The 15,199-nt window shown below is 60.6% G+C and overlaps 1 protein-coding gene across 1 annotated transcript; it reads right to left on the bottom strand.

Annotated features, from left to right (window-relative positions):
• Positions 1–3,270: 3,270 nt before the first annotated feature.
• Positions 3,271–14,420, bottom strand: CASC3 (CASC3 exon junction complex subunit). The gene is given in 14 exon segments (XM_068418835.1): positions 3,271–3,698; positions 4,600–4,731; positions 5,798–6,012; positions 6,694–6,792; positions 7,355–7,469; positions 7,672–7,736; positions 9,275–9,423; positions 9,425–9,970; positions 10,184–10,360; positions 10,793–10,944; positions 11,032–11,190; positions 12,560–12,597; positions 12,919–12,946; positions 14,154–14,420. Coding segments are annotated over 14 exon segments (2,175 nt in total). The 5' UTR covers positions 14,412–14,420; the 3' UTR covers positions 3,271–3,656.
• Positions 14,421–15,199: the final 779 nt, after the last annotated feature.

The raw sequence follows: 15,199 nt of genomic DNA, 5'->3' as shown, positions 1-15,199 counted from the left end.
CGGCGCCCCCAGCCCAGCTCTCTGCAGCGTGGGAAAGGGCCGGGGGTGGGTGCAGGACCCCCCACCCTGGCGCGGGCACCCCCTGGGGCCGAGGCTGCCCTGCGGGCAGGGCCGGGCAGGTCGGGGCAGCTGCCTGCCCCCTGCGCCGCCTGCCAGGCCGGGAACAGGCCCTGCCGGGCTGGCAAGCCGGGGCAGGTGCCAGGGCAGGGCTGGGTGGGACGCGGCGCCCGCCCGGGGCAGAGCCGCCGTGCCCTCTGCCCGCTGGGTGCCGCGCACGCACCCTGCCCATGCCCCGCTGCCCCCAGCCCTGGGGAGGCGCCAGGACCCGCTTGCACCCCTCCGGGCACGGCAATGCCAGGGACAGCAACGGGGGATGGACCCCACCTACCCCCCAGTCACCATCTCCCAGGGTTCATGCCCTGCGACAGCCCCGGGGCGGGACGGGGGGGACACGGTGGGTGATCCCGTAGCCCCCACCGTGCCCCGCTGCCGGGCACGCAGGCCCCGGGGGTTTGGGGAGGGACGGGGGTCCCGGCAGCTCCCGCTTTGTTCCCGCGTTGCCTCCACCCAGCAGTTGCTTGGCAACTCCATCCGGCAGCTCGGGAAAGCGCAAAGCGTGTCCCCGCGTCCCCGGCGGCATGGGTGCTGGTGGGATGGCACAGCATGGCACGGCACGGTCTGCCTCTGCCCCATGGCACCTCCACCCACCCCCACCAGGTCCCCAGCGCTCAGACCCCCCCACATCCCACCCAAGACCCCAAAACGCTCCCACCCAGCCAAGCTCCTCCGTCCCTCTGCACAGGGTGGCATCAAGAGTGCCCAGTCCCAGGTGGCAGCGATGCCCACTGGCCAGGCTGTGCCCACCGGCCGGGCTGCGGCCGAATGGAGAGGGGCTGCTCCCAACAGCAGAGCCTGGAGGAAGCAGGAGGGGAAACTGAGGCACGGAGAGGCTGGAGGAGCTGGTGGGCAGGGGGCTGCAGCCAGGCCACACGGGCAGGAGGGACACGGAGCATCGTGCCATGCCGAGGGCTCTGCTCACCCCTGGGAAACGCACCCCAGATCCAGGCCCAGCTCCTGTCCCCCGGCTCGGCACGGATGGGGGCACTGCTGGCGCAGAGCGAGCTATTAGCTTAATTAATTTGCTGTTATTTCTCCTAACGAGCTGGGATCTGGAGCAGGCGCTTCCCTCCCCAAGCCTGCGCCTCCATTTGCAGCCGCGCTGCGTTCCCCCGCGCCGGCAGCCGAGCGGGGGGTGCGAAGCCTCCAGGCGCTGCTCAAAACAGACCTTGTGTAGGAGGGAAAAATTACACGGAGGGAAAAATCCCTCCCGGAGCCAGCGCCTTAACCCACGTCCCGGCCGCGGCGCTGGGAGAGGGGATCGCGGCAGAGCCCCCACTCGAGGGGCTTCTCACCCCGCTGCTTCTCCACGAGGTCCCTGCGATGGTCCGAGCTGGCCTCTGGAGCGGGCTCAGCCCCGAGCTCGCTGCCAGGGAGGGAAACTGAGGCAGGGCGGTGGTGAGGAGGGGGCAGCAGAGCCGTGCGCCCGGCTGGGGGGGGACAGGACGGCGGTGGCTCCTGCCTCTGCTGCAGAGGGGCCCTGGGACCCCGACCCCGCTGCCGGCAGCGAGGGCAGGAGCTGGGGAGCGCTGCAGGGAACAGAGGGGCTGGGACAGGATGCAAAGGGGGGGCTGAGGTCCCCCCACCCTCCCAAGCCCCCCGCACCGCAGCACAGCCCCTGCCTGCGTCCTGCCCCCTCCCCACGCCTTCCCCCAGTGCCAGGCAGGCCGTGCCCAGCCCGGGGCCGGAGGGCAGACCCCACCGCGGTGCTCCCTCGACACCCGTCACCGGTGTGCACCGGGAGGGCGCAGGAGCGGGGTACGTGCCACCCGCCCCCCGTTTGCCGTGGGAAGCTGGGCTGTGGGCCAGGCTGCGGTGCCGAGGCGGAGGGAGGCAGCGCGGCACAGAAGCGCGCGGGCGGCAGCTCCCACGCCACCCACACACCAGTTGTTCCTTCCCCAGCGAGTAAGAAGCTGCGGGGAGAGGAGGGGGCTGAGACCTGCAGGAAAGAGAGACAAGAGGCAGCTGCTTCCTAAATCATGTTCTCCTCCGATACGCCGCCGGTCACAAACGCGCGCCCCTGAGGGACGGGGATCCACATACCAGAACCAAAAACCCACCGCAGCGGTGCAAGGTCCGGGGCTGCGGCCACGGGACCGACACGTTAACGCTACACTTCAGCCTTAAGGCAGAGAAACACACGTTGAACAGATGGATTTCTGCTTTTAGAACTGGGATCAGGTACAAAAGGTCACCGAGGTACAAACAACAAACACAGAAGGTATTTCTGCTGGCGAGTCGAGCACGCAGGAGATCTTGGGCAGAGAGCGGGCAGGTGGGCTGCCGGGCACCCCCTTCCCCGCCCCAGATGGGGACTCGGAGGCCGACACGCTCCCCCTCTGGCCGAGCAGCCGGCACGTCCCCGCGCTGGCCCGGCACGTGCTCGGGGCGAGCGGCAGCCACCGGCCTTGCCAAGTTTCCTAATGCGATTCGCAAACGGCTGCGAGGACGCGGCCAAGCCCGAGCGTGACGGGAGCCGGAGCCGCTCCGCCTGCCACGGCGCCGGTCACCCCAACAGATCAGCCTCCGACTCCTAACGGGGGGAGCGAGGTGCCGCGGCCCCCGGGGGAAGGCCGGTTCTGGGGGTGGCAGGCGCAGGGCTGAGGCGCTTCCTCGCGGGGCCGGGAGCCCAGGCTGGCGCGTCGGGGCGGGTTACACCCCCCCTTCCACTTCCACAGCGGCAACACCCAAGTGCCAGGAGCAAACGATTCCTCCGCTTGCCCCGTCGAGCTGGTTTGTCTGCTGGCAGCGCCGGGGTGCCTGGACGCCCGCAAACCTCCCTCCCTGCTGCCGATCCGGCAGGTGGGAACAGCCCCTGCTCTGCGAGGTGTGTGTGTGGCAGCGGGGACGGGGCTGCCCCACGCTCGTGCCCACGGATTCCCACCTGGTGTGAGCCGAGAGCGTGCACACGCACGGACAGAAAGTGACACAAGTTACCAACACGGGGCTCGTGGGGAAACAGAAGCAGGAGGAGCTTCTGAATTAGGTGTGACTGCACAGCCAGCGCTCCTGACAGACTCCTGTCGCCCGGCTGCCCCTCCTGCGCTTAAACAGCAGAAATAAACCTGCTAATTCAAAGAGAATTGAAATGAATTACCTTAGCTGGCTCCGCGGGGGGCGTTACACTCGTCAGCCAGACAAACACATTCAAAATACCCAAAAGAAACAAATCAGCTTTACTGAACGAGCTGGTTCACTTCTTAAATACAAACAGAGACCACAACCAAGCGAGTCGAGTTTAACATCCTAGAGAGGGACAAGGGCGGACGCTTAGTGAGAGAGAGAGGCTGCGAGGACTGACGCTGGGGGTTGATTCTTCGGTGCCCCCCGCGAGGGAGGGGGAAGGAGGGCAGGTCAGCAGCGGCGAGATGGTTTTTGGGAGGGAACCAGAGGGAAGGTGCCTGGCCCTGAGCACAAGACGGTGCAGCTGGTTTCACCCCGCTGCCTCACCTACGCGCAGGGAAGGCGCCTTGCCCAAGGAGGAGCTTCCTCCTCGCCGAGGTGCCGAGTCTGGTGCTGGGATTCCCGCGGCCGCAGCCCTACGTGTTGCTCCTCTCCTTTGATTTTTCGCCTTTGCTGTCCTGGTGGGGAAGAGGAAAGAGAAGCAGAGGCTTAGGCTGCCCCCAAACACACGGCGTGGGGGTCGAGGGGCTATCGCCAAGGTCCCGCGAGCAAACACCCTCCACGTCTGGGTGCTAAAACGCGACCACCGCCCGCCCACACCGCCGGCTCCCTCTGTGCCCACCCTGGGCACAACCAGCTCCCTCCAGCCACGCTCTCCTGGCAGTTAAACACTCCTCCATCGCGAGGCCTTCCAAGGGCGCCTCGATCAGACAAACCTCGCGGTGCATTTACAAACGCTGCACGTTTCCCAGCCCTCCACCGCGCCGCACGGGGAAACAACCAGCACATGCCTGCCTGGGTCTGGGCTTGCCACGGCTCGGGCTCCCCCAGCGCCCGTACGCTGAGCAAGGGATGAGAAAGGAAACCAAACCCACACGTGGCACTCGGGCACACACACACACAGAGCTCACAGCACTGGAGCGGGGAAACCGTTCCCAGCGCAGAGGAACGGCGCTCATCTCTGGGAAGCCTTTAAGTCCGCTGCCTGAATGATCTACTGCTAAAGTCTGGACACTTCTTCCAGAGAAGTCCCTGCCTCCTAGCTTAGGACTGGCTTTTCCTCTCTCTAAAGTGTTCTGTTTTCTACCCTGAGTAAATAAATAATAAAAAAAAAAAGCAAGAGTCAACTTTGGACTTACTTTTTTACGTGGGTTTAGTTTTAAAGTATTTAGAAACTCAAATTAACTGGAGCCCTGCTTACCACCTGCAACGAGAAGCTGAGGTTTGGGACATGTCAAAGATCAGACAGTTTAAGGTTTCCTTGGAACAACGTTATTTTTTTGGATGGGAGAGGGAGACTGCAGCACCGCGCGCGCCCCGAGGGTACAGCGTCACAGACTCACGCTGAGGGGACGGTACCTCGGGAGGTGGTGGCTTGATGGTCACGGGCTGGGACGTCCTCCGAGGCGGAGAAGGCTTGGGCTGCACTTGCTGCTGGACAGTGTTGTAGTACGTGACCCCTCCGTACACCTGGGACTGGGCCTGCACCCCCTGGAGAGCAGGAGCGTCAGTGGGGGGGCACAGAGAGCTGCATCCCCCCCGAGAGCACCACGCGTCTCAGCCAGCCTTTGTGGCACTGTGAGAAGGTGCCACCAGCCAGCACCGAAGGCCAGGAGCTACAGGGGGACAGGGGCTGATTTGTGCTGTGCTCCCCAAGGAGAACAAAGCACGGCAGCACTTACAGCTCCCGGGGGACCCCCGCCTACCCCTGCCCCTCACCAGGGCTACCGGCTCCCGGCAGGGCGGGCAGGCGCAGGCGCAGCCACGCCAGACCGAAGCTCGTGGCAGACCCTTTGCCCTGCAGGGTTTCCCCACTGCCATATGGCTGCGCTTTGCAACAGCAGCAGCTGCCCTTTCTCTGCACAGACAAGGCAGGGGACGATGCCCTTTCGCCCCCAGACCCCCTCCATCTGCCCGGGGTCTGCCCCAGAAGCAGGCTGATGCCCTCGCGGTGCTGCAGGGAAGGTCACAGAGGTTGCAGGGTGCGGGGAGTGTGCACATCTCCCTCCTGCCACTGCGTGTCAGCCGTGTGCCGCTGGCACAGCTCGGCATCCCGGTGCCCCCGGAGATCTGCCTCCTCGCTGCCTCCCGCGGGCACAGGGGTCGGGCACCGAGCAGGAATAGCCAGGCCCTGGGCTGGTCACACCACGGGCTTTCCCAGCCGGTGCCAAAGAGCAGCCTCCTGCCTCCACCTCAAACACAAAGGGCTTCCAAAGCAGCTTTCAAGGTGTCCTTGGCTCAGCACGGAGCGGGAGGGGATATAACGGTTCCCAGGTGCCCGGGGGGCTGTTTCTGTAGGGGAAGACTCGATTCTGAGACCCACCAATTTCATCCACTAGACCCTAATTCCAGGGTAGCTGCGCAGCAGCCATGGGAGCAATCCCTTTGGGTTACCCACCCCCAGCAGAGCGAGGGATGGCAGTGAACCACCTCCCACCCCGGAGCAGCCCAGCTGCCCCACACCCTGTCCCAGGAAGCCCCAGAGAACGTACCCCCCCTCCCCAGGACCCCAACCTGCTCCTGCTCAGGACGGAGACGCGCGGTGCAGCCGGCTTACCTGCGTGTTGGAATAGAGGTGAGGAGGGGGCGGCGGGGGCAGCGCTCCCGGGGGGTAGGGGTAGCCAGGATTCCCAAAATTCATGACTCCAGGATGGGAGAAGTAAGTTGGTGCGAGCAGCTGCTGCGGCGGGGGCTGGCCCGGGGGCATGGAGACCGGTGGAGGGTACAGGCCAGGGTTCGCCATGGGGGCTGGCGGCTGGTGGGGGTGTAAACCTGGGAAGGGACAAAAATAAGCTGAACGTGATGTCGTGTGTAAAGCCAGCAGAGGGCTGGGGCGGCTGCAGCAGGAAGGAGAAGCGCTTTGCTCAGAGGCCTTTCCTGCCACCAGACCCCAGCTCCCGTGCTGGGGAGGGAAAAAGGGAAGTGCTTCTCAGCCCCCTCCCCAGCGCCGGGGTGCCAATTCCCCAGCACCAGCCACGGCCCCAGTCAGCACATCCACTTCAGGAAACACTTTTTGTGGGGAAGATAAGAGAACATGCCAGTTCAACAGCTCTCATTTCTGCTTTTCTTTTCTGATCTGGGAGCAGCAGGGCCCGAAGGAGCAGCCCAGCGCACCAGCTGGCAGAGCCCTGCCGAAGGGGAAGGGCTCGGCCAGGAGGGTCTGCGCAGAACCTGCAGGCATCCAGCTGGAGGCTGCCAAAACGTTCACATCACCTCAGTCCTGCACCAGCTGCTGGGGCCAAAAATGCCTGGTTTTCTTTCCTTAAAATTTACATAGATCCAGCCTCACTGCACTAGGGAAGCCAGTCTCTTCCACGCAGTAGAAATAGAGAAAATGGATTCCCCCAGTGACAGAAACCAGTTATCTGCTCCCTGGCACAGGCTGAGCCTCCCCGGGGCACAACAACGCTGGTATCAGCTGCCCCGTGCCCCGCTGGGGAGCTGGCTCCTCACCTGGATGAGAGAGGTGCATTTCTGGCTGCACGATCATCCCTTGGGGCGGCAGCGGGGCCGGGTTCTCGCTGTGGGTGTAGATTGGTCCCTGGAATTGTACTGCAACACACAACAGCTGGTAAGGAAAAGCTCCACAGAATTTTCTACCGCAGCAAGTCGCACGTGCAGCCCGGCCAGCCGCGCTCACGAGACTCAAACGCAGCGCTGCAGCACACGCCGGCTCACAGATGCTCTGTGCTCCCAACAGAAAATGCTCCTGCTCCCTTTACAAAGCAGGAGAACACTTGGGGAATTTATTCTCCAACACTTTAAATGCTGGAGTAAATTCCTAATCCATCCTCAGTCTCGTTCTGTAATTCTCCCCGCTCTTAAATCTCAAAGACGTTGCTCTGATCTCAAGTTAACTGTAAATCCTATTTCTCACAAAGGAAAGCAGCGTCCCAGGGAGTCCCTGCACAGAGGCAACACTGTTTTTCAGTGGGTTTAAACGCTGACCAGGGAGGCTCAGAGCAGCTTTTTAGCTGCTGTACAACAGAAAGGGAAGACAAAGATCTGCCTGATCCCTGCTCTGCCCCACCCTCCCAGGAGCTGGGGGACTCCTGCTCCAGCCGCTCAGCTCTGAGCACACCCAGAACCTCGGGAGCAGGAGGGAGACACTCACGTGGGTCGTAGTAGTGCCCTTCCACGATGCTGATGTGCATGGGGGGGGCAGGCTCCGGCACCGGCGGCCTCTGCCGCTGCGACGAGTAGCGTTTCACACGCCCGCCCTGCACCGCCTGCAAAGGCATCAGCGAGGGTTGGGAACCCCCCACCCATCCGCTCCCCCACCCCAGCCCCTGCAAACCTCCACAGTAAGAATTATAACCACCCAGAAAAGGGAAAGGCTGAGGTGTCACGGGCAGCCTCTAATTACTACAACCCAGACACAAACGAACGCCGGGCGCCCGTGCTTCTAAGAGCAAGAGTCACGAGCTTTACCATTTCCTCCATCCTGTTGAACTGAGGCGGTGGCCCCGTGCCCATGTGCATATTGTTGGGGATACCTGAGGAGGAAACAAACTGGTTGTTATGGTTTGCATTTGTTCTCAATAAACAGCCACCTCACCTCGAGGGCGCTGCCAGGTGACGAGCCCGGGGACATCCCTGCACTACAAACAGGCACAGCTCTTGCTTTATGACACGAAACCTTATAACAACCTCACCTCTCAGGTTACAATTTTAAATATTTTGGCACAAATTGGAAGCTGCTGTGCCACGGTGCAGCCACCCATGCTGCTCAACACCTTTTACACCTTGCTAAAAACAAAAAATAAATAAATCTCCAGCCCAAAATCCAGGTCCTGATCCAAGCTCTGTTCCTGCAGAGACAAGGACCTCTTCGGAGCAGGAACAGGATCCATGTGGGACTGGGTAAGCTGTGGTTTAAACCCTCTACAGGGAGTAACCACTTCTGTCACAGGCTCCTTTTAATTCCTGCACACGTGCTGCACACACAGGGTGACCCGACAGCTGGCTCACCCAGGCAAACGCCTCCCAGAGTCACCTCCCACCTTCTCTGCTAGGGAGAAACAAAGGGACAGCAGAATAACACCTCCTTACAGATGGGAAGTGGTCTCCTACCTGCAGTCTAGAGCTGTCTCATAGCATGTTTGTTAAGATGCTCCATTTTTAAGCATCAAAAAAAAAGTACATAATCGCAGCTGCAAATCACAGCACTTCTGAACTCTAATTCTCACATTTAAACCTGACTCCCCTCCGCAGCCAAGACCCAGGGTCTGTTCACAGATTGTACCAGTCACATCACTGCAAGATGACTTATGGTTTCATGACCTAAACCTCAAGACACGCTTATGAAAGCACTAAGTCGCTTTCTTCTCCTTGCTCCAGTTTTACTCCCCTCGGGAAGGACTCTGACACTGCCCAGAAAAGAATTATCTCTAATTCTGCACAGAGATAATTATACCTGAACGACCTCTCGCGTGGATGCTCAACTAGAACTCGGCCCTCAGCTCGCACGGGGGTAACTCTGCCACAGAAGCCTCCCTCGGCCAGCCTGCCTGCTGCTGCCAACCGAGCAGCTTCCCTCTGCCAGGCATAAAGGGACATGCTGATCCCAGTCAGGCCTTAGTCAGCGGCCACCAGACCTCAACGCTAGGAAATAAGCTGATAAAGAGAGGAAAGCTCCCTCCTGCTCCTGAGCAGGACGTTACAGGAGCCTGATTATTTGTTACCCTCACCTGCCAGGTGAGCACAACACTCCTCATCTCCCCAGCTCCTGCTGCAGCAGCTCGTCTCACCGTGATTCACACCAAAGTCCCTGCTGCCTGTTCCACACACAGACCTTCAGCTTCCCTGAACTTTCCCCATTCTCAACACAAAACAGGGCAGAGAGAGGGGAAGGATCTAGTTTTGTCCCTCCTGGCCCTAATTCAATTAACCTCCACTGCAATGTTTAATTTCCCCTTTTTCTCTTCTCTTTTGTCCCCTCTAACCACCTCCCCTGTGCTTTTCATCTCCACCACGTACCTACGCCAAGGCTGGACTAAGGCAGAGACAATTCAGCCCTGACCGACCCACTTACCCCTCAGCTCCCGGGGCTGGATGAACTGCGACTGCCCCGGAGTCCAGTTCTGCTCCGTGAGAGTCATTTGGGTCATCTCTTGCTCGAGTCCATCCAAGCTGGGTTCTACTGGTGACTCCCAGTCACTGCTCTTGGCTGGCGGGGGGGGGCGTCTCGGCTTGCACAGGTTTAGGAGGCAGAGCAGTCAGCCCTTCTGGAGCGGGTGCTTCATCTGCCAGCTTTCCTGCATCCCCAGCTTTGATTCTGGTCCTTCTGGCCCGGGAATAAGACTTCTTTTCAATTGGTCTGTCTGGCGGTGGCTGTGCAGCATCAGCAGCCGTGGCTTGGTTCTCCAGAGCAACCTCCTCCTTCACGGGGCTGCTGTGGACATGGGCTGCTTCCACCTCGGGTGACTGATCTCTCGGCGGGGTTTGCTCCGCACGCTTTGCTCGGTAGCTGCTCTCCTGTTTCGCTTGCTCGCCGTTCCGAGACAGATGCTGGACACTTGCTTCCGACGCTCGGTAGCCTGGACGGGTCTCTTTGTAGCCCCCCACCCTCGGGTAGCTCCTCGGCGGGGGCATCCTCCCCGTACCTGCGGAGGCCCTGCTGCTGAAGGTTCGCGGGGGAGCCGAAGAGCTGTCAGCACCTTGGTGCCTTGGAGGCTTGTTTGGCCTCTCGTTGGACCAGTGTGGCTCTCGCTGAGGAGGACTCCCAAACCTGAAGGAAAAAAATAGTACAAAGGACTGGAAAGAAATCCCCAGGTGAAGTGCTGCTGTGCCAGGGAACCCCTCTCTGGGATGCAGCGTCCAGAACTCCCAGGAGCAAGGTCCCACCACCCCAGGGTCAATGATAGCAACAGGGCTTTCCCCCTTCGCAGCTTCAGGCTTGTCTCTGGGACAAGCCAGGCCCCAGTTTGACTCTGCTGCTCACCTTGGTTTGCGCATCCTCCTCGGCTTGATGTCATCGGGGCTGGGGGCTGACCTGATGTCGTAGCCATAGAGCGCGATCAGCTCCTGCCTGGTCTTGGGGGCCTGCTCGTCCTCCCGGAATTTGTCGTGCTCCCAGCGGCCCTCGTCCTTCCACAGCTTCCGCTGACGCCCCTTCGGCCTGGAACAGTCACACAGGGAGGACCAAGAGGTTGTTGCAAAGCCAGGGAGATGTGGCAGCCTCAGCCAGCCCCATGCGCAGAGACTGGGCATTTCTAGGGCAGGGTGTACACAGGAGACAGCGTCTCTTCTTCCTCCCACTCCTCCTGCCCAGCAGCTGCTGATTTACCCTCTGCTATTTCTGAAAAGCAGCGAGAAGGGTCACTGCTCATGGCCAAGAGGCTTTCCTTGGGGTATTTTTTGCACCACCCTCAGTCTCTCCTTCAAAACAAAGAGCTAAAATGTCCTGGCAGGACACTGCAAGCAGGCAACCGAAGCACAGACAGATCCTCCCTGCTCATGCCTTCCCACCGCTTCACCCCGAAGCACGGGGCCGTGCAGCCAAACGCTGGCCTCCCGGAGAGGGGCAGCGGTGTGGGGGATGCTCACATACCTGACCTCCTCCTCCTGCGTCTGCCCTCGGAGGTCATGCTCAAAGAAGAGCCCTTTGCGTGGGATATAAGCCGGGTTCTTCCGATCCTCGTCGTCGTCCAGGTGCTTGGGAACTTTTTTCCCAACTTTATTCTCAACAGGTTCAGTGCTCTCCTGTCAAAACCAGACAGCTCTTACCACTGCAGCAGTCCCGCTGCGAGAAGCCCCCCGCGGCCCAGAGAACGCATGTCTGACACCTACCTGCCCATCCCCGCTTTGCCTCTCACCAGTTACAGCACCTTTGGAGCCAAGTTTCTCATCCCCTTTCTCTGCTTTTGCCACCGACTCACAGGAATCGTTACTATCCTGCTTCAGGTCCACTTTGGCACTTTCCTCCTCGCTGTAATCCTCTTCCTGTGCCTGGAAAAGCCCCAGTTACTCAAACATGCACCTTGAGCAGCCAGTCCCCCAGGGATTTCCCCACACAAGTCCCTGAATCTGGCGTTAGATCCCTGCTTCAGTTAGAGACCCGACTCTCTCACAGCAGAGGATCAGCCCTCAAGGTCCTTCCCTGTATTTTCATAGAAAAAGCAAAGCCTGACCCCAACACCTCTCCCCACCACCAACACCACATCCAACGCTCAGGCTTTCTAGAACAGAGCTGGGACCAGCTCCCCCACAAAGCCACAGCCTCTCACCGCTCGGGAAGGGCTCGTGCAAGCCCGGGAGGCCAGCGAACGCGGGCCCTCAGACCGTCCCTTCCTTCCCACGCCCAGGGCCCGGCTCCAGCCAGCGCCGCGGTTCCAAATTCCCTGGAGTCACTCAGCTGACTCACCCGGAGCACTCTGCTCGCAGGAGCGTGACCTCGTTTCACCCCCCAGGAGCCTGCAGCCTTGCTTAGGCTGGAACCCGCACTAAAAATAGCCCTGCGTGATTAACAAAAAGACTGCTCTGTTTTTCTCTTTCAACACAGCGTATTTGCACATCAACTGCTCCTGTTGTTTACGTTGGGGAAACCCAGACGGGGCATTATTTTTAGGCACAGGAACAGAGTCATCCTGGCACGGCAGTGATGCAATAGCCCAGCCCCAGCATGCACCAGCGCTTCGGGCGCAGGCTTCCAGGCTTGAAGAGCCGCGGCCGGGTGAACGCAGGGAGCTGCTCCTCACCCTCCACGTGCCGCCTCTGCAGCTCCTTCCTCACTAGAGATTAATTCACAAATAACAGCCCCTACGAGCTTCGATTTCACCTGCCTTGTTGTGTTTTCTCTAGCTGCTGCGCCCCTCCACATCCCCCAAACAGCTGTCTCAAGAGGAGGGTTTTCACTAGGAAACCTTCACTGTAATCATCACAAACCAGAACTTCTCTGAACTTCCTGGAAATGTTAAATTTACAGTTCTGAACCAAAAGCCCGGGGAAACCTACAGCCACAGGCTGCCTCCCTGGCGCAGGAGAGGGGGGAGTTCCTCAGCACACCCCCAGCGCGGAGCCACCAGCCCTCACGGGGAGCGTCACCCCTCCGGCCGCAGGGACGCCGCCTGGGATGCTTCCAACCCAGCACTTCAGTTTCAACTAATTAAAACCCAACGAGCTTCCTACGCTTCCTTCCACACCCTTTGTGGCCATGGTGAATCCTGCTGCCACTGTCCACAGGCGGCTTCTCCCCGGGGCTGGGCCCAGCGCTGGCTGCCCGGCACCGTGGGTTGGACAGCAGGGAACGGCCCGGCGAGGGGCTCAGCGGGGGGAGACCGTTTCCCTCTGCAGCGCGGCTCCGAGTCTCCCCTCTTACCTCCGAGTCTCCTGTGCTTTCATAATCGGAGAGTACAGCTGCGGGGGAGAAAAAGGAGCGTGGTGTCAGGGCAGAAACAGCAACACAGCTTCTCCCCGACCATGACAGGCCATGCTGTGGGCAACGGCAGCAAAAGCATTGAACAGTCCCTCCAAGGGGCCAGCACCAACGCGTCCCCATTGCCAGCTCACACAGGGTGAGTCTGGGGCGCGCTGTCCCCTCACCCCACATTTCCCCGCTGTTACGAGGTAACATTCAGGGCAACAACAACCGCAGGACTATTGGAAAAGGCATTTTGTCTGGTTTTTACTTTTTGCACACAGGCAAAACTTGCAGCACCAAAGAGAGTTGTTACTCACCGTCTCCTTCGATGCCATCCTCGCTTTCCTGCGGAGAGAGGGAGAGAAAGGCGCGTTAGCAGAGGGGAGGGTCAGCAGCCGGGTCCCTGCGGCATCCCACAACCCCAGACACAGCCATGACGAGGTTTGGCCCCCGCCCTGTTGCATCCACCCTTGGAAGTTCAGCTTCAGTGACCGAGAAATGAAAAACAAACTCAAGGCGCCGGTACCTTCCTCTAAGATCCCTCCAGAGCGAGCTACGCCGGGGGAACGCAGCTCAAGAGAAAAAGCACAAACTGTGTTAACTGCGGGGGGACTTCGGAGGGACAAGCCAGGCTCCCCTCCCTCGGTAACGCAGACAGCTCAGTCGGGAAGGAACAAGAGGATTACTCAAAGCAGGAGCCCAGGAATATCGCCCAGATGCCAGGCAGGGGAGAGCTCAGGCAGACATCTGCTAGAGGCTCCGGTGACAGAAACACAACCCTGCGCCCGAGAGGAGAGGCTGGATGAAGCAGAACAGCTCAGACCACGGAAAGTTTCTAGTAAAAGAACAGACTGGTCGAGCTGTGCAGTAAAAACAACCTGAGATCAAAAATAAAACCAGCCAACGCGTTAACGGGAGAAGCCCAAACGCCAAAACAAGTGAGCAGAAACACGCAGCGATTCGGGAGGAACCTGAAGCAACCGGCACCACAAACCCAGGACAGGCCAGAACCGCACCCAGCCGTAAGGTGCCGGGGGAGAAGAGCTGCCCTGCGGAGCCGGGGGGGCAACACCAAACTCCCCGTAAAAGGTTTTTAATGCCCCCACTTTAACGAGGGCTGGTCAGAGCTGATAGAGAGGAGAGGCCGGACCGGGCAGCAAACCCACCCACCCGCGCCCCGCCGTGGGGAGTCAGCCCCGGGGCTTAGGGGGAACCCCCTGCCTGGTGCTGGGGGGCCGCAGAGCCCCGCTCCCCCCGCGGGGCTGCCCCGGCCCTGCTCCCCCCCCCCGGCACGGGGGGACCCAGCCCGGCTCCCCCAATTCCCCAGCCTGGGGCTCCCTCAGCTCTGCAGCCCCAGTCCCCCCCCGCACCCCAGTGTCCCCCCAGCTCCCCCCGACCCCCCCCCAGCTCCCAGTGCCACCCCCCCACCCCGGCTCCGCGTCCCTCAATTGCCCCCCCGCCCCACTGACACCGGAGGCCCCCCCGGCCCGACCCCCCGCACCCCCCAGCCCCCCTCGCCCCCCATTCCCAGCGCCCCCCGCCCCGCACTCACACACTCGGACTCGGGCGCGCTCTTGGCCGCCGCCCCGGCAGCGCTCTCGGCCCCGCGGCCCCGCGGCCCAGCGCTGAGGGCGCCGGCGGTGCCCCGCGGCGAGCGGTGAGGCGACCGGGGCGAACCGGAGCCCGAGCGGGAGCCGGATGCCGAGCGGGAGCGGGCAGCGCTGGCGGCCGAGTCGGCGCTGTCGGAGGCGGCCGAGTCCGAGTCGTCCTCGCTGTCCTGCGAGGCGCGCTGCCGCCGCCGGTCCGCCATCTTGGGCAGCCGCGGGGCACCACGGGACGGACTACGCCTCCCGCCGGCCCCCGCGGCGCGGGACGTCACAGCGCCGCCGCCGCCGCCGTCCCGGCAGCCCTTGCGGCAGCGAGCGGCCGCTCCCTCCCCGCCCGCCGCTCGTCTCCCCGGCAGGGGGCAGGCGCGCGCCGGGCAGAGCGCCGACGTCACAGCGCGGGTGACGTCACGGCGGCGGAAGTGACGTCACGGGGAGGCAGACACGACCACGCAGCGTCCGTTTTCCTCGTTTATTTAAAAATAAAAAAAGGGCGAGCGGGTGTGTCCGCGCGTGACCCCCGCGGCCGCGCCGCCGCGGCTCTAACTTTATTTTTTATAACTTTATTTTGTTTTTTAACAGATTTTTTGTTGTTTTTGTTTTTTTTAAACTTTTTTTTTAACAAGTTTCCGTCTGCTCAGTAACGTCGGTGCCAGAAAGCAGCTGGGTGCGGGGGGGGCTGGGGAGAAACACAGCCCGTGGGGGGGCGCAGGGCGGCGCCAGAAAATAAAAGTAAAAGAAAAGAAAATAAAACAATGTAAAATAAAAGAGTAAAAGAAAGAAAAATAAAAGAGTAAAAGAAAGAAAAATAAAAGAGTAAAAGAAAGAAAAATAAAAGAGTAAAAGAAAGAAAAATAAAAGAGAAAAAGAAAGAAAAATAAAAGAGAAAAAGAAAGAAAAATAAAAGAGAAAAAGAAAGAAAAATAAGAGAAAAATAAGAGAGAAAAATAAGAGAGAAAAATAAGAGAGAAAAATAAGAGAGAAAAATAAAAGA

This window comes from Nyctibius grandis, chromosome 26 (genome assembly GCF_013368605.1).
Source record: "Nyctibius grandis isolate bNycGra1 chromosome 26, bNycGra1.pri, whole genome shotgun sequence".
Classification (NCBI taxonomy): Eukaryota; Metazoa; Chordata; class Aves; order Nyctibiiformes; family Nyctibiidae; genus Nyctibius; species Nyctibius grandis.
The sequence above is the reverse complement of the archived record's forward strand: the minus strand, read 5'-3'. Positions and strand labels throughout refer to the sequence as shown.